The sequence below is a fragment of the Bos grunniens genome, chromosome 17, assembly GCF_055505025.1.
Source record: "Bos grunniens cultivar Pamir isolate PY7600 chromosome 17, Bosgru_T2T1.0, whole genome shotgun sequence".
NCBI lineage: Eukaryota > Metazoa > Chordata > Mammalia > Artiodactyla > Bovidae > Bos > Bos grunniens.
This window is the reverse complement of record NC_141181.1, coordinates 35,248,679-35,273,553: the sequence shown is the minus strand read 5'-3', so window position 1 is coordinate 35,273,553 and position 24,875 is coordinate 35,248,679. Positions and strand designations below refer to the sequence as shown.

Genomic DNA, 24,875 nt, shown 5'->3' with positions numbered 1-24,875 from the left:
TCTTTTGCTTATTGTTTTAAATTGGGCTATCTTTTTCTTGGGGCTTCCCAGGTAGCTCAGTGGTAAAGAATCCACCTGCCAATATAGGAGACTCAGGAGATGTGGGTTCGATCTCTGAGTTGGGAAGATCCCCTGGAAGAGGAAATGGCAACCTATTCCAGTATTCTTGCCTGGAAAAATCCCATGGACAGAGGAGCCTGGCAAGCTACAGTCCATGAGGTCACAAAGAGTCAGACATGACTGAGTACAAGAGCACATCTTTTTCTTCCTGATTTTTAAGCAGTTATTTACATATATTCTACATACAAGTATTTAGTCAGGTATATTTATTGAAAATATCTCTTTCCACTTAGTAGCTTACGTCTTCATATTCTCTCTGACCTGTTGGTTTTTATTTTTTACTTTTTTGGCCACACCATGTGGCATGTGGGATCTTGGTTCCCCAACAAGGGATTGAACCAAACCCCTGCAGTGGAAGCTTGGAAACTTAACCACTGGACTGCCAACAAAGTCCCTTCATATTTTCTTTTTATGAAGAGAAGTTCTTAGTTATAATATAGTCCAATTTATCCATTTATTTTCATTTAAAGTTAGTGCTTTTTTGTATCCTAATTAAGAATCTGATTTCAAGATTATGATGGTATTTTCCTAGGTTATCTCCTGAAAGCTTTATATTCTTTCCATATATAGATTGGCAATCATTTACAATTAATTTTAATGTATGATGGGAGTTTGAGATCATGTTTTCTTTTATTCCTTATGGATATTCTGTTGACTCAGAACCATTCATTATAACGAAAATGTCTCACTGATGTGCACAGTCATGATTTCTCTTAAATCAATGTATTATTCTGTTTCAGGACTTTCTGTTCTATTCAATTGGTTCATTCCTCTTTCCTAATCAACCCCATACTATTTTATAGGACTTCCTTGGTGGTCCAGTAGTTAAGACTCAGAACTTCCACTGCAGGGTACACGGGTTCGATACCACGTCAGGGAACTAAGATCCCCATGGCATGCAGGTGTGGCCAATAACAAACAAAAAATCACACAGTATTTCATCGACTGTGGCTCTATAGTAAATCTTGATATTCAGGCAAGCTAGTCCTCTCACCTTGTTCTTCAAGTGTGTATTGATCTCTTGGATTTCCATAAATTTTAGATTCAGCTTGTCATTTTCCACACAGGCTAGGTTTTTGTTTGCACTGTATCTATAATCAATACTGGGAGAACTGGCATCTTTATAATATAGTTTTTTAATCCATGAATAAAATTTAATATTCCTCTTTTTATTAAAGTCTTCTTTGTCTCCATATTCTTTTACAAATTTTGATATAGAAGATTTCTGTATCTTCATTAGATTTACCCATGGGATTTTTATATTTTTATATAAATTTATATTTTATTTTATAAATTTATATATAAATTTTTATAAAAACTATTATATTAGTCGCTTAAATTTTTCATTTTCCAGTTATTTGTACCTGGTATGTGAAAATACAATTGTATTATATTTGCATTTAATATAACCACCTTGCATCCAACAATGTCTAAGTTCTTTTGAATACTCTGTGTATACATCATGTCATCTGCAAATAAAAAGAACTTTATTCTTCCTCTGCTGACTAGCTCATCAGTACAGTGTTGAACAGAAGTTAGCGATAAAGGACATTCTGTTCTTAATCCTCAGCTCAGAGAGGAAGATTTGAATGTTTTGCAATTAAGATGATGTTTTAAGGTTTTGAAGATACCTTCATACAGTTAACAGAAATTCTCTCCTATTCCTGGTTTGCCACAGCTTTTATAATGAATAGAGTTTAAATTTTATCAGGTGCAACACTTTTTTCCCTACTGAAATGATTACATGATTTTTGGTTTTTATTCTAAAATGTGATACATTAATTACATTGATCAAATTTCAAATGCTAAATAAATCTTGTTTTTCTGAAACAAACCTAACTTGGTTAAAAATGCATTGTCCTTGTAGCTTCTGGTAAAAAAGTTTTGCTAACCTCACAAACCAAGTTTGGAAGAGTTATTTCTATTTCTGTTCTCTGGAAAAATTAAATATTCTCTTCATTAAGTGGCAGAAATCACCAACACACTCTTTGGAACTAGAGTTTCCTTTGTAGGAACAATTTTAATTTTCAGATTCAATTTCTTTAATAATTAAAAAATTGTTTAGATTTTGCTACATATTCTTGTTTCCTTGGCTTGCTGCTTATTCCCAGGTCTGATTGTGATCCATCCAATATGCATTTTAATCCATTTTGATGTTTGTTGTTAGTCTGTTTTTATAGTTGTCAAGATTCTATCAGCACCAGCCTTGAAATCATCCCCTATTTTAGTGCTGCCTGAAGCCCAGTAGTTACTTTCAGTGCCAACAACCTGCTTGTTAGCAACTAAAATATCAATCAGAACTCCAGGACATTTATAACAATCAATGGCTCTGAGGAAAGGGTCATTTGAGCGTCAGCTTCAGGGTTGCAGGAACTACCTTTAATAGAAAATTTTTAGGAGTCCGCTCATTGGTGGGCTGAAGTTCTCTTAATATCCAAGTGCTATGGTCTGAATATTTATGTGTGCCTCCCCCCACCCCCAAATCCTGGACTCATATGTTTAAATCCTAACCCCCAAAGGTGATGCTATTTGTTGGTGGGGCCTTTGGGAAATGCTCAGGTCATGACGGTGGAGCTCTCATGAATAGGATTAGCGTTCTTATAAAAGAGATCCCATGGAGCTCCCTAACCTCTTCCAATGAAAAGCCTCCAATGGAGAAAGCCCTTACTTGACCATGCTGTCCTGACTGATCTCAAACTTCCAGACTTCCAAACCATGAGAGATATATTTCTATGGTTTATTCTGTGGTATTTTGTTATAGCTGCCCAAACAGACTAAGGCACCAAGCTACAAAGATGAGGGAGAAAATTTGCTGTTTCATATATGTGGTTGAAAGTGAGTAGTCAGAAAACAGAAGCATCCTAATAAATGGTGTTGCTATATGGTTATATTCTCATGTGATAAGTCTAATTAATCTTCTCTTTATTTAGTATCAGTTCAGTTCAGTTCAGTCATGTCTTTGTGACCCCGTGAATCGCAGCATGCCAGGCCTCCCTGTCCATCACCAACTTCCGGAGTTCACTAAACTCATGTCCATTGAGTCGGTGATGCCATCCAATCACCTTGTCTTCTGTCGTCCCCTTCTCCTCCCGCCTTCAATCTTTCCCAGCATCAGGGTATTTTGTAAAGAGTCAGTTCTTTGCATCAGGTGGCCAAAGTATTGGAGTTTCAGCTTCTGCATCAGTCCTTCCAATGAATATTCAGGACTGATCTCCTTTAGGATGGACTGGTTGGATCTCCTTGCAGTCCAAGGGACTCTCAAGTCTTCTCCAACACAACAGTTCAAAAGCATCAATTCTTTAGTATGGATAGTTTTAATTGTTACTTACTTGTATATCAAGCAATTCAACAGGTAAGATGTCAACACCGGAGCTTCAAGATGAGGGACTATGTTATTCCTTGCTATGTAACTAATTACTCCAAGACTTAGTAGCTTAAAATAACCTTTATCATCTCAGAGTTTCTGATGTTCAGGAGTTCAGACATGGCTTAACTGAATCCTCTGCTTCAGGGATTCTCACTGGTTGTAATGAAGATGCCAACAGGTGCTGCAGTCTAAGATCAACTAGAGAGGGATCTATTTTCAAGCACCTTCAAATGGTTGCTGGCAGGATTCAGTTTTTTGTTGACAGACTGAAAGCCTAGGTTCCTCCAACGCTTAGCTCCTTGCTATGTGTTCCTTTTCATAGGGCAGATCAAAACACAGCTGCTTGCTTCGCTAGAGCAAGCAAAAAAAAAAAAAAGTCAGGAGAGTGCCAGTAGAGGGAAGTCACAGGCTTTTAAGACCTAATATTGGAAGAGACAGCCCATGATTTTTGCCATATTCTGTTCATTAGTAGCCATTCACTAGATCTATTCCACCCACACTCAACAAAGGGATTACACAAGGGCAGGTATACCAGGAAACTAGGATCACTGAGAACCACTTCAGAAGATGCCTACCACAGGAACTACCAGCCAATTTAGACACAGTAAGATCCACATCTAATTCATTGGATCCTTCATAACCCTTTCTACTAGCAGACAATCCAAAAATCTCTGATGTTGATTAGTGATTGAGATGATTTTTCTTTTAGTAAGCATTACTCTAATGTCAACCACCTTTATGGCAGGTTCTTAAATTATCTCTCTACTGTTGGATTTGATCTTGCTCCCAGGAGAGGAAGGAAAATGTGGAAAACCAGGTAAGTTTTAATTTGTTCTGGGATAAAAGTAAGTGAATTCTGAGATCTTTAGCAATTTTAAAATTTAAGTTCTCTGACCTTTAGTTTTCTCATATGTAGTAGGATGGAGTTAATACTGTCTGTGTGTTTAGTACTGCTTCTACATAATAACTGAGACAACATAAGTAAAATCTTTAGCACCTGTCCTAGGGACACAGCTATTAAAGAAATGTGTAGGAAAGTCTGGATGATGTAAGTGCTGCTTTAAATTTCTTTATAAGAAAATTAGCAAATAATGAAGCTGCCAGACAGTTTTATTTAAGACTTTACACATCTGAATAATCAGTTAAAAAGCAAATGTTCATTTTTAGAGTTGCACAAAAGGAAAATAATAGGGAAAGTAATGGCTGGATTGCCAAATTCATATGATGTGGGGCCAATTTCCATAAATTTTAAAAAAATCTAAGTTTTAGAACCTGGAGCTCTAAAAACAGCACTTGTAATTAACACTGTTTTTCAGATTCATAGTTTAAGGAAGTCACTACATTTTATTTCTTGATGTTATAGATTTAACAAAATACTGGTAGCAACATGTAACTTCTCACATGGATTAGACATCAAGAGTTTGTGTATATAAACACTGAAAATGAATACATTCAGCTATTATGGAACTTACAACAAATACAAACGTGTTAACAACTTTCCAGAAGGCACAAAAGACAGCATTAATAAAGAGTGGTCTTTTGCATCATTTTCAAAAATTCTTCCTTGTTTATTTCTCCATCCCCATCATGATCAGCCTCATCAAGCATTTCCTGTAAAATGAAAGGTAAATAGGATATGTGAAATCTACTAAAAAGGGATGATATAAATGAACATTCAAATACACACTCAAAACCAAATTTTAAATTTATTAATATAACCAAAGAATATAACTAAAAATTATATAAATTGTATAATTATAAATTATAATTATACAAATAAGTGAAATTTACCTGAAGTTCATCATCTGTTAAATTTTCCCCTAGTTCCTTAGCAACCCTCTTGATATTGTTCAGTGATATACTTCCTGTATCATCATCATCAAATAATTTGAAAGCCTTCAGTATTTCTTCTTTTTCATCCTTTTCACTCTTTAAAAACAAAAACAACTAAATGTCATTAGTCTTTCATTTATTTATCAGTCTAGATGCATAGGTCTTTGAGGTCTAGAACAGAAATATAGCAGGTAGACTGAGCTTTATTTACTGCTCTTCTGACTTTTGGCAATTATTCCAGTGCATTCACATCTGCCCTCAAGGTATTGAAACTCAGGGTTTATTTAAGTGGAAGAGCCACAGAGTGACAAAGAGAATCTATCTCTTATTGACCTCAGGTAACTGAGATCCCTTATCAAATATGTAAGCTCCAAGACAATACGCATTTTGTCTCATTCAGTGCTCTCTAGGATTATGCCTGAGAAAAAGAGGCAATAAATTGCTGATTTCAAGGCTTCAAAATGCTGGCCCCATTCTCTCTATCCTTATTATTTCCTAACAAAAATCCTCTTCTCACACTGGACAGTCTTCATTACTACCCTGAAAATGTCTTTAATCTTGTTATGCCTATCTGTCTAAATCCTACCCATCTTTAAAGATGGTTATATTTTCCTCTGATTGCTCCAGCCAAAAAATGTAGAAGGCTATTGCTTGTATTTCACTGAAAAACAAAATCACTACCATACCATTTTTACACTCATTATGGCAAAAAATTTTTCAAAACTAATGGTGCCAATTCCTTCTTTGTCAGTTTCAGCTATCATCTTTTTAATTTCTTCTTTCTTCGGCTCAAATCCTAAGGCCCGCATTGCAATCTGAAATAGAAAGTAGATAAGTTATAATAGGCCACAGTCTCATTCCTAGCTCTTAAATTACCTGTTAATTACTACAGTCTCTCTTTTTTACTCTGGACTAGCTTAAACCTTGGTGAAGGCAATGGCACCCCACTCCAGTACTCTTGCTTGGAAAATCCCATGGACGGAGGAGCCTGGTAGGCTGCAGTCCATGGGGTCGCTAAGAGTCAGACACGACTGAGCGACTTCACTTTCACTTTTCACTTTCATGCATTGGAGAAGGAAATGGCAGCCCACTCCAGTGCTCTTGCCTGGAGAATCCCAGGGATGGGGGAGCCTGGTGGGCTGCTGTCCATGGGGTCGGACAGAGTCGGACACGACTGACGTGACTTAGCAGCAGCAGCTTAAAACTTGGAGAAGGCAATGGCACCCCACTCCAGTACTCTTGCCTGGAAAATCCCATGGATGGAGCAGCCTGGTGGGCTGCAGTCCATGAGGTCGAGAAGAGTTGGACATGACTAAGCGCCTTCACTTTCACTTTTCACTTTCATGCAATGGAGAAGGAAATGGCAGCCCACTCCAGTGCTCTTGCCTGGAGAATCCCAGGGATGGGGGAGCCTGGTGGGCTGCTGTCTGTGGGGTTGGACAGAGTCAGACACGACTGAAGTGACTTAGCAGCAGCAGCTTAAACCTAGAAAGTCAGATCAGCATGCTTAGGTTTCAATCTCATGATGGGCTTTGGCCTGTGTGCGTGAGTGCTAAGTCACTTCAGTCATGTCTAACTGTGCTACCCTATGGACTGTAGTCCGCCAGGCTCCATGGGCTTCTCCAGGCCAGAGTACTGGAGTGGGTTGCCATGCCCTCCTCCAGGGGACCTTCCCAACCCACAGATCAACCTGCATCTCTTATGTCTCCTGAACTGGCAAGCAGGTTCTTTATCACTAAGGCTTTGACCTACTCATTCATAAAACAAGAGTAAAATACTTAACAAGATACTATTTCGGTTAGTGTAGGCCAGATCTATACACTAAAGGGGTAGGTGTCTGCACTTAAGAGATTTTATATCAAGCTTTCAGAAAGCTACTGTTAATGAAAGACTTAAAGTTTGCAATAAATCAATGATAAAGTTTTTCAAATGTTTCAGAATTAGAAGTAATTTCAGAACCTTCAGTTCTTTCACATCTATGGTTCCAGACCCATCAACATCGAATAAATCAAAGGCCTCTTTAATTTCTTGCTTTTGAGTTTCATTCAATTCAATTTTTGCTGCATTTTTTTTCCATTGGTCTGAACTTGGTCTGGATGCCTGTAATAAATACACATGTGGGTGAAAGATAAACTGTGTAACTGGGACAAGTACCAGAACCAGAATTAATGGACTAAGTATAATAAATATAGTCAAGCATCCTATTCCATATAATGAACCTCAAGAATTTTCCCCTTTCCCTTTGCTAACATTCATGCTTTTAGTTATAAATATATATCTTGCTGGAAAGCCTGGTTCGTTTTTACATCTTGGGGTTTTCTTTCAACTTAGTGCCCTTTGAGAAGCAGAAAAGGCAAAGAAGACATGCCAGAATAGTATATGTTATATGGGAAAAAATTGGCCTTACTTGGTATATCCAAACAGCAGTGTTTAATGGCCTTACTTGGTATATCCGAACAGCAGTGTTTAAGGCATATTTACTTTCATCTGTGCCTGTAAGTCTCATAATAAAATGTATGAGATATGGTTGATTGAAACATCGTATCTTTTCCCACCTTCTCAAGTACTTTTCTATATTGAAGACTGGGAAATGAAAAAAAAAATACATTTTTCAGGTTAAAAAAATTACTCCAGGGATCTGGAGAAGAATAAAGGTTGGACCAATTATCAATATACAGGGAAGATGGAGGTCATCTTCCTGCTATCTGCCATTTTCTGCTGTAGCCTCATTTCAGTATCATGTCTTCAGCTCTGGGATAAGAGGCAGTAGTATCAGAGATTCCATGTCACTGCATATCTAGACACCAGCTTCACATATCTTAAGAGTTGGTCGTAGTAGCAGCGAATTCTTCATGCCTGGACGGCAGCTACACTGGTCTGGTCTTCAGTAGTTCCAATGGCAGAGGTCGTAGCTTCCCCGGCCAGTTTTTTCAGGGTTCCGGATGTCTTTCCTAGAGGCCCATATCCTTCAACAGTTTTAAAGCCTCTTATTCTCTGTATTCAACTCGTTTCTGGCTAGCAAGTGGTTCCTGTCTCCAACGCCATTGGTAAAACGGTTGCTGGGGTTGAAGAGGGGAAAAAATAAACTGGAGAACCGCTCTTCCGTCCCTAGAGCCACGGACACTGCGCTTCTATTCGGCGACGAATGGAGGGGTTACTAATGACACTCGAGGATAATGAAAGGAGGCGAATAATACATTTCAAAAAGCAAACAGAATTCCTTATTTCAGGGAGAAACTTCAGCCTCAGCCCCAATAAGAAGTTGCACTTTCGCACTCACCATGTCTCCAACCGGCGCCCCAGGCCGGAACCTCCTAGCTTTACCTGCCAGCCGAGCTGCGCAACAGTACCTCACCGCCAGCAAACCGTTGCTAAGGCCGCTCTCGCCGATCTCCCCTGCAGCCCCGCCTATCCAGGCTTTCTTCCCCACTGACTGACAGTTGTTTCACCCAATAGTCAGGAAAGAAGACCCTCGAGGCCCGCCCCCTCTCTCTAGTCTCTACCAGTAGCGTAATGGTCTGCCTTTACCCGCCTACCGTTAAGGGGAACTTTCCATCTGGTATCTTAGCAACCAAAACTACCAGCCCGCCCAGCCCGCCGCGCGCTTGCGCAAAATACGAGGCGTAAGGGAAGGTTCTTTACCCTGGCGTTTTGGCTTCCCAGTGCCAGCAGAACGTCGGGGAGCGTCTCGTAGGAATGGAGACGAAAGCGAGATTAGTAGGGAGGTGTTTCTACCAAATGGTAAGTCTTTGGTGGAGACGTGAGGGAGCTCTTGTTTCTTTTTCTGACCCTTTGGGGCGTGGAGGAAAGGATGAGGCTCTAGAGCCTGGTAAATTGGTCCAGGCTTAGGTTTATCATCCGGCCAGATTACCAGAGTCGAAGGGGACTGCCCTTTGCTTGCGCCGCTAGACGTCCCTCAGCCTCCACAGTGTGCGGGCCTTGGCTTTTTTAACCGCTTGCCTCCTCCGTGGTTTGCCGGGATTCTGGCCTAGTTGGCAACATTTCTTTACAGGAGAGGCGTGCTGTGTGCCTGGGCCCTTGGCATTCACATGAAAACTCTCGGCATAGGAAAGAGTTTTTACCTGTGTTGTAGCGTTTCTTTGCACGTTGGACCCACGCATAATCGCTATCAGCCTTTTCTACCGCCCCTCCCCCCACCCCCAAAACACACACACACACACCCACCCACCCCCCCCCCCCACCCCCACCACCACATTATCACCTTCAACTGTTCCAGTGGGAAGATTCCTTTTTGCCAAATTTGGCTGATTTTCCAACCATTTCCAGCATAGATCCTCACTTGAGTCCAGCGTAGGTAGCCTGATAATCCATTTGACTCATTAACCGTCAAGATTTAGATGTCCAAAGCAAATTCTTGTCCAGAGGGCCAGACTTACTGGTTCAGCCCAGGTCTGAATCTAGTCAGGGGCCAGCTTAAGTTTGGGGAGTAGGAATGAAGAGGTGATAGTCTATTAAAACTTCTAACGCTTAATTGCTTACACGCCTGGACTCTCTACCTCCTGCAGTGCCTTCTCTAGAGCAACTTCTAAAAATCATACTGGATTCTCCAACACTGGATTCAGGAAGAATTAACTTTTGCATAGGGTTTTCCCTTTATCTCCCTTATCTTCTTGAAGAGATCAAATTGCCAACATCTGCTGAATCATGGAAAAAACAAGAGAGTTCCAGAAAAACATCTATTTCTGCCTTATTGACTATGCCAAAGCCTTTGACTGTGTGGATTCACAATAAACTGGAAAATTCTGAAAGAGATGGGAATACCAGACCACCTGACCTGCCTCTTGAGAAATTTGTATGCAGGTCAGGAAGCAACAGTTAGAACTGGACATGGAACATCAGACTGGTTCCAAATAGGGAAAGGAGTTCGTCAAGGCTGTATATTGTCACCCTGCTTATTTAACCTCTGTGCAGAGTACATCATGAGAAACGCTGGACTGGAAGAAGCACAAGCTGGAATCAAGATTGCCGGGAGAAATGTCAATAACCTCAGATATGCAGATGACACCACCCTTATGGCAGAAAGTGAAGAGGAACTCAAAAGCCTCTTGATGAAAATGAAAGTGGAGAGTGAAAAAGTTGGCTTAAAGCTCAACATTCAGAAAACGAAGATCATGGCATCCGGTCCCATCACTTCATGGGAAATAGATGGGGAAACAGTGGAAACAGTGTCAGCCTTTATTTTTCTGGGCTCCAAAATCACTGCAGATGGTGACTGCAGCCATGAAATTAAAAGACGCTTACTCCTTGGAAGGAAAGTTATGACCAACCTAGATAGCATATTCAAAAGCAGAGACATTACTTTGCCAACAAAGGTCCTTCTAGTCAAGGCTATGGTTTTTCCTGTGGTCATGTATGGACGTGAGAGTTGGACTGTGAAGAAGGCTGAGCGCCGAAGAATTGATTCTTTTGAACTGTGGTGTTGGAGAAGACTCTTGAGAGGTCCTTGGACTGCAAGGAGATCCAATCAGTCCATTCTGAAGGAGATCAGCCCTGGGATTGCTTTGGAAGGACTGATGCTAAAGCTGAAACTCCAGTACTTTGGCCACCTCATGCGAAGAGTTGATTCATTGGAAAAGACTCTGATGCTGGGAGGGATTGGGGGCAGGAGGAGAAGGGGACGACAGAGGATGAGATGGCTGGATGGCATCACTGACTCGATGGCTGTGAGTCTGAGTGAACTCCGGGAGTTGGTGATGGACAGGGAGGCCTGGCGTGCTGCAGTTCATGGGGTTGCAAAGAGTCGGACACGACTGAGCGACTGAACTGAACTGAAGGAAAGAAAATTGTGCAAAGTATATTCTTGAAGTAGTCTCCCAAATCACTTCTCCTATTTCAGTAAGTAGAAACATGGCACGTTTTCCAAAGCCAACATCTTGTTTTGTTTACATTATATCCCAGGCACCTTACAAGCATTGTAATCATTGACTGGAAAAAAACCAACTCATTAGGATTCTGGAAAATAGGTGGGCTGTTCTAATATTAGAAGTGATTTTTATGTGTAAAGTTACCCCAGTGGAAATGAAAATGATGCAAATTCAAGATAGTTTGTGAATTAAGGAAAATGTTCAGTCACTTAATTATACTATATATGGATTTTTCAGGCCATTAATCTCACTGAGAAAGTTGCTCTTGATTGGTTTCAAGGACATACAGTTCATCTTTACAACTAGTATTAAAGGGATTTCTGAAATCAGAAATGAATAATGACCAAGTAGAAACAATTCAAATTTTTAGACTTTGCTGGATCAAGTTTGATCTCTTGGCAGTTTAAAGACTGAGTAATGTGTTAACCTGTTTTTGCCTCATTTTTTAATTTAGGCTTTTATATTTAGGATATTAACTTATAGTGAAAATGATTTTTCAATTATGGGTATAGATTGCAAGGTTTCTAGGTCTTAGGAAGTACTTGGCATTGAAAAATAGCTGTTACTAATCTAATTTTACTCTAGAACATTAATAATATTAATCTAGAAAAAATATTAAACCCATATAACTCTTAAATCTACTAAATTTATTTAATGCTTTCTGTGTATCACATACTATGCCATTTATTGGGTGAGTTTGAAAGAAACTGAGTGTAAAGTATAAAGATGAATGAAGGCAGGGAACCTACAGAGTAGTGGGGGAGAAAGGCACAGACATAAACACATGATTTTTAATTCAGGATGCTAAGTGCCTTAGTAGATGTATATAGAAAGTACTTTGGCAGCCAAAGAAGGAGGTACTACTACTCCTTGAGGAATTGGAAGAAGCTGTACCAAAAAGTGAGGCATTTGCCTTAGGTCGTGAAAGATGTATAGCATTTGCCAAGGTGAAGATAAGGCTAGGATATTCAGAGTAGAGTATAATATGTGCAAAAATGAATGTACTTGTAGTGTGGTGAGATCATGGGGTTTATAAGGAAAGGTGGAAGAGATTAGTCTTATAAATTAGCTGGAAGTCAGCTATATCAAGCTAGGAATAAAGATTCTTTTTTCTAAGATAAATGTTTTTAGGCAGTGGAATGATCTGATTAGGTTTGTGTTTTTCAAAGCTATTTCTGACAACCATGTAAAGGAGGAACATTTTGGAAGCGGTTAAAGGGCCTCAACTAAGTGCCAAATAAGAATTATGTTGACTCTAAGGGTGGCTGAACCTTAAATTTATGGTTGAGGAATGCTGAAAATGGCATCTGTTTAATCTTGTTTCACTTCTGTACTCAAGTATGAGATAATAAATGTGGTGAAAACCGTTCATTTATTCACCTGTCAGATAGTTATTGAGTACTTGTAATATATCAGACAGTGTTCTCAGTATATGGGGTACATCACTGACTAAAACTGCCCTTCTAGGAATTACTTTCCAAGAGAGGGACATAGTCAATAGATAGTAAATTAAATAAGTATACTGTACTATTTTGTAAGGTGATAGGCCTGGCCACGGGATTGGAAAAGGTCAGTTTTCATTCCAATCCCAAAGAAAGGCAATGCCAAAGAATGCTCAAACTACCGCACAATTGCACTCATCTCACACGCTAGTAAAGTCATGCTCAAAATTCTCCAAGCCATGCTTCAGCAATACGTGAACTGTGAACTTGCAGATGTTCAAGCTGGTTTTAGAAAAGGCAGAAGAACCAGAGACCAAAAACATCCGTTGGATCATGGAAAAAGGAAGAGAGTTCCAGAAAAAACATCTATTTCTGCTTTATTGACTATGCCAAAGCCTTTGACTGTGTGGATCACAATAAATTGTGAAAAATTCTGAAAGAGATGGGAATTCCAGACCACCTGACCTGTCTCTTGAGAAATTTGTATGCAGGTCAGGAAGCAACAGTTAGAACTGGACATGGAACAACAGACTGGTTCCAAATAGGAAAAGGAGTACGTCAAGGCTGTATATTATCACCCTGCTTATTTAACTTCTATGCAGAGTACATCATGAGAAACAGTGGGCTAGAAGAAACACAAGCTGGAATCAAGATTGCCGGGAGAAATATCAATAACCTCAGATATGCAGATGACACCACTCTTATGGCAGAAAGTGAAGAGGAACTCAAAAGCCTCTTGATGAAAGTGAAAGTGGAGAGTGAAAAAGTTGGCTTAAAGCTCAACATTCAGAAAACGAAGATCATGGCATCTGGTCCCATTACTTCATGGGAAATAGATGGGGAAACAGTGGAAACAGTATCAGACTTTATTTTTTTGGGCTCCAAAATCACTGCAGATGGTGATTGCAGCCATGAAATTAAAAGACGCTTACTCCTTGGAAGGAAAGTTATGACCAACCTAGATAGCATATTCAAAAGCAGGGATATTACTTTGCCAACAAAGGTCCGTCTAGTCAAGGCTATGGTTTTTCCAGTGGTCATGTATGGATGGGAAAGTTGGACAGTGAAGAAAGCTGAGTGCCGAAGAATTGATGCTTTTTAACTGTGGTGTTGGAGAAGACTCTTGAGAGTCTCTTGGACTGCAAGGAGATCTAACCAGTCCATTCTAAAGGAGATCAGTCCTGGGTGTTCTTTGGAAGGACTGATGCTAAAGCTGAAACTCCAATACTTTGGCTCATACAAAGAGTTGACTTATTGGAAAAGACTCTGATGCTGGGAGGGATTGGGATCAGGAGGAGAAGGAGATGACAGAGGATAGATGGCTGAATGGCATCACCGACTTGATGGACATGAGTTTGGGTGAATTCCGCGAGTTGGTGATGGACAGGGAGGCCTGTAATTCATGGAGTCACAAATAGTCAGACATGACTGAGCGACTGAACTGAAGTGAACTGAATGTTATGGGGAAAAAATTAGAGCAGATAAAGGGAGTCCCAGAGAAGGCAACATGGCACCCCACTCCAGTACTCTTGCCTAGAAAATCCCATGGACAGAGGAGCCTGGAAGGCTGCAGTCCATGGGGTCACTGAGGGTCGGACACGACTGAGCGACTTCACTTTCACTTTTCACTTTCATGCATTGGAGAAGGAAATGGCAACCCACTCCAGTGTTCTTGCCTAGAGAATCCCAGGGACGGGGGAGCCTGGTGGGCTACCGTCTATGGGGTCGCACAGAGTCGGACACAACTGAAGTGACTTAGCAAAGGGAGTCCAGAATGTAGGGATTTCCATAAGGGAAAAGAGGAGTTTGCATTGTTAAATAGGGTATTCAGGATAGATCTTGTTGAAAGGGGGATATTTGCATAAATATAAAGGAGGTGAGACCATAGATTTCTTGGAGAGGAGCATCCCAGAAAGAGGGAAGAAGCAGAACAGAAACACTAAGGTAGGAGGCATGCCTTACATGTTCCAGGAACAGAAAGGAGGCCAGAGCAGAGTGATCAAGGGATAGAGTAGTAGGAGACAGAGAGGTAAAGGGGAGAAGTACAGATTCTTAGCATGCTGTAAGGACTTTGACTTTCACTTTCACTTTCACTTGAGTAAAATGGGAAGGCTCTGCAGAATTCTGAACAGAGGAGTGAAAGGATTTCAAATTATTTTTATAAGGGACTCCTGTAACAGGTATAAAAGCTTTATTTTCCAGGTTGGAGGTTTTAAACAGTGGAGTGAAATAATTAGACTGTATTGGGAATGGATTAAAGTGAGTAAAGTCGCTCAGTCATGTCTGACTCTTTGTGACCCCATGGACTGTAGCCTACCAGGCGCCTCTGTCCATGGGATTTTCCAGGCAGGAATACCGAAGTGGGTTGCCATTTCCTTCTCCAGGAGATCTTCCCGTCCCAGGGATTGAACCCGGGTCTCGCACATTGTATGGATTGGAGCTAGGCAAACTCTTGATTTTGTAGCTGATCATACCTTTTCAGAAGACATTAATTTTTTAAAAATCCAACTCCCGAAAAGCTTTGCATGTCTTAGTGTTCTAAACCAAGTACTTTAGTTGTTGTTGTTGTTCATTCGCTAAGTCATGTCCAACTCTTTGTGACCCCATGGACTGTAACCTGCCAGGCTTCTCTGTCCATGGGATTTCCCAGACAAGAATATTGGAGTGGGTTGCCATTTCTGATTCATAAAGAGTCAAACACAACTGAGCACAGCATGGTTACAGTCAGTGACATTCTGTGACTTAAACATAGTGTAGAGTGACTTCCCTGGTGGTCTAGTGACTAAGACTCTGAGCTCCCAATGCAGGGGGTCTGGGTTCGATCCCTCGTCAGGGAACTGTGCTGTAACTAAGAATTCTTGTGCTCCAACTAAAGATCCCACATGCCCAGAGCCAAATAAACAAGCATAGTATAGAAAGCATAGTGCAGAAACCATAAACAGAGACACTGATACCTGAGAGGAAAAAAAAAGGCCTATCCATGTTAAGGGTATGAACAAGGCTTAGAAGAAAGCATAAAAGCTTTGAAGTGGGAAGTGCAGTGGAAGATTCTACAAAAGAGAGTGAGTTACTATCATGCTGGGTAGAGGGGCCCCCAGAAAGCAGTATTGTAGAGTAGTTAATAACTTGGGGCTTAGGCATTAGACAAACATGGATTTTAGGTCTTAACCTTTTTCTCACTAGCTGTAAAATTTATATATTATTTATTATTCATTTTGTACATAATTAAAGTAAATTAGTGGTAGTATATATATGTGTGTTATTGTTGTTGTGAAGACTACATTCTGTGATGCAGGTAAACTGCCTTCTACTTAGTAAGCTCCCAAAATGTGTTAGAAATGAAAAACAAAAGCAAAAGGCAAGTTTTGGCTTTTCAAGCTTATCTTTTCAACAAATTTTTCTGAAGCAACCAACGTGAAAGGGAAGCAGAGATTGGCGTTGTGCTGGCAAAGCCAAGGACCTCTGGGAGCAGCCAGAGGCTGGAAGAGGCCCAGAGGATTCTTCCCTAGAGCCTTCAAAAGGAGTGTGGCCCTGCAGATACCTTAATTTCAGACTTCTAGGCTCCAGAACCATGAGATAGTAAATATGTGTAGTTGTTGAGCCACCCATTTGTGGGTAATTTGGTAAAGCAGACCTAGAAAACTAATAGAGCAAGAGTGTGGAGAAATGTAAAGGCCTGTACATTACTGGTAGGAAAGTGAAATGGTTTGGCTGCTACAGAAAAGTTCGGCAGTTCCACAGAAACACATACGGAATTACCAGATGTCCACTCCTAGGTGTGTGCCTACCCCAAAGAATTGAAAACAGATACTCAAACACTTGTACACAGATGTTTTAGTGTCACTTTTCACAATAATCCCAAAGTAGAAGCAATCCAAATGCCCATGAATGGATAAACAAAATGATAGCCACCGACCTACATGCATAAAAAGGAATGGAATACTGGCACTTGCTTAGTGCAGATGAACTTCAGAAGCATGATGCTAAGTGAAAGAAACCAGACACAAAGGGTCCCTTGTTATATGATTCTGTTTATATGAAATATCCAGAATAAGTAAGTCTGTAGAGGTAAGAAAGCAGGTTGGTGGCTGGTGGGGCTGAGAGTACAGGGAGGGACTACTTAACACCGCAGGGTTTTCTCTTGGGGGATAATGGAAATGTTTTGGAACAAGATAAAGGTAGTGATTGTACAACACTATAAATGTTCAAAGTGTTGCTGAAATGTGTACTTTAAAATAGCTAAGTTTATGTTAGATGAATTTTTTATAAATTTCAATAAATTTATAAATTTTCATAAAGCTTTTAGGAGAAATATGAAATATCCTTTGTACTCAGGAGTAAATGAAACTTTTAAAAATAGAACCTAATAACAATAAAAAAAATGGATTACAAAAATAGATTGCCAGGCAGTATTAAGGGCCACTTATCAGTTTGAAGTCATGAACTTAAAATGACACCAGTCAGCATGGTTGTTTGTTTCTCTGTTTATTTTCAGCTGCCTCAATGTAAGCATGGAGTAGACAGAGTTGGATTTCATCAAGCTTAGTGGTTTTGCAAGGTGAGTAAGATGAACCAAAAGAAAGACAAGGGCTTTGAGGGAGAATATACTAGAGAGTGATTGTAATAACTGGCAAATGGGAATTTAAACTGGATAAGTAGAGAATTGATACATGGGTTTGTTGTTCACTCGCTAAGTTGTGTCCTACTCTTTGTCCAACCCCATGGACTGCAACACGCCAGGCTTCCCTGTCCTTCACAATCTCCCAGAGTTTGTGCAGATTCATATCCATTGAGTCAGTGATGCCACCTAACCATCTCATCCTCTGCTGCCCCTTCTCCTCTTGCCTTCAGTCTTCCCTGTCTGGGGTAAAGGACAGCAAACATATGGTAAAATCAGAGAACTGTAAGACAGGATGGGTCTCAGCATGCTGTCTAGAGACAGAACTGAATATATCAAGAATTTTATTTTTGTTTTACAGAATTGAAAATTTCACAGAAGAGGTTTTGAAGCCAAGTTCAAACAATTTGTTATATTAATATATTTTCCTTGGCTGTACTGGCTTTTCTCCTTAGCCCTCAAAAGCCTGTAGGAAGCTGCTGTTGAGCATCAGTTATGCTGTGGCTTCCTGCTGATCCTGAGGTGTGTCTGAACTGTAGTACTCTTCAGCTTTAGAGATGCATCTCAGTATAGGTAGTATAGGAACAAATTCACTAGTGTCGAGACCCGCATTAGAGGAAAAGCAAAACTCTGAGAGTTGTTGGCTTTTTGACATTTGAATTTAAAAGACTGTGATAAAAAATATATAGTTAAAGAAATTAAAGGCTTAGAGTTGGAAGAGAAGTGTATGTTATCTGCAGTTTTAGCTCTAGTACTTTAAGAGCTCATACCTCACAACTCAGGTTATTTTATTACAGATGGCTTTTCAGTTAGAGGGTACTTTGTTAAAAAGTTCTTTTATTGGACTAAAGACTTCCTCTTATAACTTCTTCCTCTAATTTTAGATGTGAATTCTGAAATATTATGTGAAAAAGTCTAATTGCTCTTGAAGTTCCTTTTAAATAGTACTTGCTTCCCCCCTCCTCATATTCTAATCAATAACCAAATCCATCCTTTCACTTGCATCCCTCTAGCAGTTCTCATCTGGATAACCATGGCCTCCCTGCCCCCAGTCTGGCACCCATCCAATCAGTGGTCTACACTGTAATATATCCAGAGCACTAATAATAATAAAGTTATTATTTTTATATTCTTTAATTTTATTTTTAATATTTTTTGCTTAATTTTATGTTATAAATGTATTATTATTATTGCAAGTACTCATAAGCACTAATTATGTGCCAGGCACTATTCTAAGAACTATCTACTCACTTAACACCTTATAATAACCCTGTGAAGTAGATTCTGTTATTATCCTCATTTTTCAGATATGAAAACAGGGCAGAGATGTTAAGAAACTTGCTGAAGGCCACACAATTTAAGCAGTAGAGACAAGTTCAAACCCAGACTTCTAGATTCAGAGTATGTGCTTTCAAACACTACATCAAGGTGTTTCTTCTTCTCCCCTTAAAACATTTCCATATTTCCCATGATAAGTAGGATCAGGTTTGACACGGTGCCTACTACCTTTCATGATCCAGTCTCTTTCCTTCTATTGCTTCGTCTTACTACTTGCTTTATATTCCCATGAAACTAAATTATGTGTGTTATCCCAATAAATTGTTTTTGTCACATATAGTGCATTTACTACTACTTCCTTCAGCTTGCTAATTACTTCAAATTATTCATGTCCAACATTACGTTCTTCTGGAAGTACTGCCTCTTGCCTGCTTTATAATCCACTTCCCCCATTGAATGAAGTGTTCCTTCTCCACACACCCATACCTTTATCATTAATGCTGTGTCATTGCACTGGCCATATTTAATGGAAACTACATATATCAGAAACTCCTCAAAAGCAGGAACTATATCTTATTTTCCTTTTAATAAGCATCTTTTAGAACCCTGAAGTACCCTGAATAAAGTTCAAAGTTTTAATTTTATTTGCAGATGATGATTCTTGGTGATGGATTGCAGGGTCATAAACAGAAGAAGGCACACAGGACTGCAACAACTTTCCTCATTTGCCGAAACAGGAAGAACTTTCCTAGGCCCAGTAAAATCATCCAAATTTATTATAGATGAAGAGTGCCATGAAAGTGTGTTAATTAGCTCAACAGTAAGGCTTCTTGAAAGTTTGGATTTAACCAGTGCAGTGGGACAACTTCTCAATGAAGCCATTCAGGCACAAAACAGCACATACAGAACTGGAACCAGTACTCTTTTGTTTCTCGTTGGTGCATGGAGCAGTGCTGCCGAAGAATGTCTTCATTTGGGTGTCCCGATGTCATTAATAGCGTCTGTGATGTCAGAAGGCTTGAATTCATGCATTGAAGAGGTAGAATCCCTTCAAGTACCTATCCACAGTGTATGTGACCATATAGACAGCACAGAAACGTTTTCTGGACTTAGTGTCAGCTTGTACCCTTCTCTACAAATCCCTTCAGGTACTGGCTTGGTCCAGAAAGAGCATGATCTCAAAGACGTTACCTCTCAGTCACTGGCCTTCTGCAGTCTTTCTGGGAGACCTGTTAAATCACCTCAACTGTTTAGGCTTCAGGCTAAGTTTGAAGCAGATGAGAACATATCACGAACTCCTCAAACTCTGAAAAACAACCTGCTTGCAGACACCCACTGCCGAAAGTCAGTCCTGACCCACAGTAGACATTTTAGTAGGACAGATCATCACTGGATAAGCAAGCCAGGTGGATTTCTAGAACAACTTAGTGCAGCTGCTCCAAAGACTTACAGCTGTAGCGATCTGGCAGAGTTGGAGGTGGGTTTGAGTCACGGAGACCCCAGCAGCATGAGGCTAGTGGACGAAGCAGTACGGCTGCAGCGTCAGAATGCAGGCAGGCAGCGAGGCAGCCATACCGGGCGATTCCCCTTTGACATTTCAAGAATCTTCACCTGCTGCTTACCGGGCTTACCTGACACTTTGTCTTGTGTCTGTCCAGGATACATCACTGTTGTGTCAATGTCCACTGCTACTCTGGTCAAGGAATTGCAGAATCAGTCGGTCCGTGTAGTTCTTGTTGAGGGTGACCTCACTGAGAATTACCGCCATCTGGGATTTAATAAGCCTGCAAATATTAAAACAGTGTCAGAAAGCGTGAAGGTTCAACAGGACAGCTCAGAAGAACTGTGGACAGATCATGTATTACAGGTGTTAATCAAGTTCAACGTGAACCTTGTCCTGGCACGAGGAAATGTGTCTGAACGCTTAGCTGAAAAATGCACCGATAGTAAGCGGCTGGTAATTGGATCGGTGCAAGACAGTGTGCTGCAGGCTTTTGCAGAGGCTTCGGGAGCCGTGCAGGTGGCCTACCTCACACACGTGAATGAAAACTGTGTGGGCAGTGGGGTCTCTGTGACCACGTGGAGAAGCATTCCCTCTGACACTGTAGATGGGATCAGCAGAATGGCAGTCGTGTTAAAAACAGAAGGAATTAATTTGGTTACAGTAGTACTGACTAGCCCAGTCATTGCCCAGATGCAAACCAGAGAAGACAGGTTCTGGACTTGTGCCTCTCGTCTGTATTATGCTCTGAAAGAGCAAAAGGTCTTCCTTGGAGGTGGTGCAGTTGAAATTTTGTGTCTTACCCATCTTCAGAGTCTTGCGGGACAGTCTGTGAATAAAGGAAATCAAGACTGTTCAGGGTGGCTGCATAACACTTCCTCTTGGCTGGCCTCATCTGCAGCACTGTATAGACCTACAGTGCTTAAATGCCTGGCAGATGGATGGCACAGGTACCTCTCAACTCTCCTGCGTAACACTTCCGTTTACTCATCAGACTCTGAAGCTGCCACATCCATTCAGTGTCATCTACAAAATGCTGCAGACTCTGGCTCTCCTTCATCTTACATCTTGAATGAATATAGTAAACTTAACAGTGTAATTTTAAATTCAGGCATTTCAGATAAGTTGGAACCAATTCCAAGAGTTTATGACGTTGTTACACCAAAAATTGAGGCATGGCGCCGAGCTCTGGATTTAGTACTGTTAGTACTTCAGACAGACAATGAAATTATCACTGGACTTGCACACACACAGAAAAGTTCACAGGAATCAGAAGGCTTTTTATTTTTGTAAAGTTATTGGCTAAGTCTTTGTAAAATTGTCTTTGGTAACATGTCATGCTAATAATAAATTTTCTGGTAGTTAAGTCTCAGTGTCTGAAATGTCAGCTTTTACCAAGAAGAAGATAATTGATATGTGTCAATAACTATTCAGGATATGGGATTTCGCCCTACTTATAATCTCACAAGTTAGCCTGTTACTTTTCATGGAATGCTACAGAATACACAAGATGGTTGGATCAGAGACAGGACTTTTTATTATTCACAGCAAAAGCAGTACCCAGAGCTTTGGGTTGGTCTATGCCAGGTCCCCATTTCTCTAAGTCCCACAAGAGCAACAAAAGGGCCATTGATGGAAACCAGCACACTCAGTGTTTGTGTTATGGCAGAAGAACACTGAGCTTGGGGTCGCCACTGCTTTTATAGTAAGCAGAAACATCTTGTTCTTTGTCCAACAGTAATTGTTTCCTCATGCCTGAAACATGTAAACACAAGCCTGAGACATGAGCTGGTTAAAGCTAGGCCATGGCATACTGAGAATGTTTGCAGTGTCACTCAGAGCCCACGGTGGAGAGCCTCCTCCAACAACTCACTCTTCAACAATTCTCAGCCAGACTTGAATGTTCATGGCTGTTGGCTACTCTGATTACTCTGGCAAAGAGGTTACTTCGTTCTATACCGAATCCACTCAATTGGTCCCATATAGCAACTAAATTAAGGCTATCAAAATGGACTCTGAGCAGCAGGATAAAATCAGTCTGCAGTATTGACCTCAGCCATGTTTCCCAGCATCTTGAATTGAGTCAAATGTCAATTCCAAGGAGGACCAATAGGTCTTTTTATTAGCCAGAATGTAGTCTATAATTTGCTGTCCATAATGAGCCATGCAGGGGAGCTTTGACTGACTTGCTTATCTTTGGTGACATTGCAAAAATTACAGGAGGCTATAGATGGGCCAAAGGCAGCCCCCATCCCTAGTGGAGATAGCATTGTGGCCCACACTCCCCACATATGAGCACATGTAACCACAACAGGCCCAGGTCACTATATTTCGGGATTTGTTGTGAAACCTGATTTGAATCATATATGCCTAGTCGCTCAGTCATGTCCAACTCTTTGTGACCTCAGGGACTGTAGCCTGCCAGGCTCCTTTGTCCATGGAATTCTCCAGGCAAGAATCCTGGAGTGGGTTGCCATTCCCTTCTCCAGGGAATTCTTCCCAACCCAGGAATCAAACCCAGGTCTCCTGCATTGCAGGGAGATTCTTTACCACCTGAGCCACCAGGGAGGGTCGCAAAAGTCAGACAGGACTGAGCAACCAAGCTTGAGCAAACAGAATCACAACGAACCTGGCTTCCCTAATTTGAATTAACCATAAATTTAAGTCAGATAGGTATTGTCACCCAATAATTGCAGCCTCAGTTGTCATACATGACAAAATCCAAGGCTCCTCAGACATTAAGAGAAGCATATGATTAGTCAGATTGAAACAAGGTTGTCCTGGTCCCTGTGTTTGTGATGTGTTCTTATCTGGGAGCTGCCATTGGTGGCATCACGTCCTGCCTCCAGTAGTGAACAAGAGGCTTACCAAGGAGCTGAGCCTTCTTTGTGGTGGGCATGGAGACAGCATTTGTTTGTTTGACTCCCAGAGGGACTGAGTGCTATGAATCTATCCAAATGGTCTCAAAGAACTTGACTTGGCAAACAGCGTTCTGAATTTTGTTTGTTTATCAGTTGGTTCTATTGGTGAATAGTTTGAGGTAGACAGTGCCATAGTCAGGAAGAAAACTGCCACAGTTAGGACCACTGAGAGGGGCTTCCAACTTGTCAACCTTGTAATATCTAAATACCACCTGTACAGTGAACATTTGAGGCATCAGTGTATAGAGGCATTCACTCAGTCCCCGCCTGTTGGTGAGTTAGGATGGGGTAGGGTATGGTGGTGATTGGCAGGAAGCCTGTCTCATTTCTCTGCTTGTAGCAATACCCCAAGTGGTGGAATCTTCTCGGGTACTTTATGAGCATTTAAGTTTAAGCACATAACACACTGATGCCAATTGTGTGTTTTTATAATAATAGTATAGTGAATTGGGCCATTGGGCCCCACCCACAGGGTCACTTTTTTCCTTTTTGCAAGATTTGCTCCAATCCTATCAGTTGACTTCAGTCACTTTTCCTCCGTGGGAACATGGACCAAGAAGGTTAACACTTTAATATTAGGGGCTTTAACAGTTGCCAGGAGATGATGTGATCTCCCTGACTGCGAGCTCAGGAAGGCGCAAAGAGAGAGGGCAGCAGGCAAGGAGGGTTTTGTTTGTTTGTTTGTTTTTCCTGGCTCTTCATTTCAGTGTTAGGGCTAGCTTTTCCTTTGTTCTCTTGCCAATATCTGGAGAGTACCCAGGCTCCAGGGATCTTTCTATTTGCCCTCTGCATGCCACCGCATCTCCCCAGTGCCCTGCAGCCCTAGGTACCTTTGGCCACCCTGTGCCCAGTACCCACTTTGTTCAGGGACTGCTGGGTGGGATGTCAGTTGGCACCTGTATCTAACAGCCATAAAGTTTCAAGTTCCTTTCTTTCCCAGAGTTCCCCCATCACACTCGAGTTTTTCCTTAACAGCTGCTGAGATCAGCAGGGAGGTGCCAAATGTATTAAGTTTAGACGGAGGGAAGGGCTCCATGCCAGGAAGCAGTGCTTTGTGTTTACTTTTGATTTTGATCAGCTGTGCAACTTGTGCTCAGAAAACTTTGTCTTTTTGTGTCTACTCAGTTGTATCTCTTCATTGCTGACAGCATTCCTTTCATCTCTGGGGACCCCTTGACTCGGCAGCCGCAGCCAGTTTCTTTTCCTTGTGCTGTGGGGCATGCTACCTTGTGGTCGTGTTCACATTCTTCCTCTTCCCACCAAGCTGAGTGGGCGACCACCAACACACGATTGGGGTGGCTTTTTTTATTCCCACCTCTCTCACATACTTAGTTTCCAAACATTGATTTTCAGGTACAGTAGGCAGCCCATAGTCCCTTCCCCCTTTCCTACTTCTTGAGTGAAAACATTCACTGTTAGAGCCCAGGGAGCCATATCTCTTAACCCCGCCCACTAGGGCTCATCTTTTCCAGAGAAACATGGCGCTCTCAAGTGAAAACTGGCAAGAAGTACGCAGGGTCTGGAATTTTGCCCTGGTTACAAGCTAACAAGTTAGCCTATTAAAATTTCATGAGACACTGGCAGAAGACTCGAGACTCCTGGATGAGAGACACGGGACTTTATACAAGTAACCGGAGCTTCATGTTAGTTTATGTTGGTCCCCCGTGCTCTCAAGTCCCTCAGGGGTGACATAAAGAGCCCGTGATGAATGCCTGAACACACAGTAGTTTGTATTGCTGGAGAGGAACACAGAGATTAAGCAATTCATAACTTTTATAGTAAGCACGAGTAAGCCTGTTTTTTGGAGAAAGATATTACATCATCATTCATGGTTGCTCGCTGCAAACTCAGCCTTGAGAAAGAGAGCTGGATACCTAGCAAGAACATGCAGTGGTGCCCAGAGCCCATGG

At 41.0% G+C, this 24,875-nt stretch overlaps 2 protein-coding genes across 8 annotated transcripts; one reads left to right on the top strand and one right to left on the bottom strand.

Moving 5' to 3' along the window:
- Positions 1 to 4,579: 4,579 nt before the first annotated feature.
- LOC147355196 (centrin-4-like) lies at positions 4,580 to 9,441 on the bottom strand. The gene is made up of 7 exons (XM_086349368.1): positions 9,403 to 9,441; positions 8,902 to 9,146; positions 8,601 to 8,760; positions 7,280 to 7,420; positions 6,007 to 6,135; positions 5,279 to 5,416; positions 4,580 to 5,098 (listed from the first exon to the last, which is right to left on the bottom strand). The coding sequence occupies exons 1-7, from the start codon at positions 9,439 to 9,441 to the stop codon at positions 5,009 to 5,011; spliced, it is 942 nt and encodes a 313-aa protein (XP_086205494.1). The 3' UTR covers positions 4,580 to 5,008.
- On the top strand, positions 8,928 to 21,410 carry BBS12 (Bardet-Biedl syndrome 12). Of its 7 annotated transcripts, none has more exons than XM_086346866.1 (4): positions 8,928 to 9,061; positions 9,847 to 11,176; positions 17,143 to 17,205; positions 20,202 to 21,410. In XM_086346866.1, the coding sequence occupies exon 4, from the start codon at positions 20,222 to 20,224 to the stop codon at positions 21,335 to 21,337; it is 1,116 nt and encodes a 371-aa protein (XP_086202992.1). In that variant the 5' UTR covers positions 8,928 to 9,061; positions 9,847 to 11,176; positions 17,143 to 17,205; positions 20,202 to 20,221; the 3' UTR covers positions 21,338 to 21,410. The 7 variants fall into 7 exon arrangements, with proteins under 7 accessions (XP_086202992.1, XP_086202990.1, XP_086202987.1 ...); XM_086346864.1 differs by having other exon boundaries at positions 19,222 to 21,410; XM_086346861.1 differs by having other exon boundaries at positions 19,195 to 21,410.
- Positions 21,411 to 24,875: the final 3,465 nt, after the last annotated feature.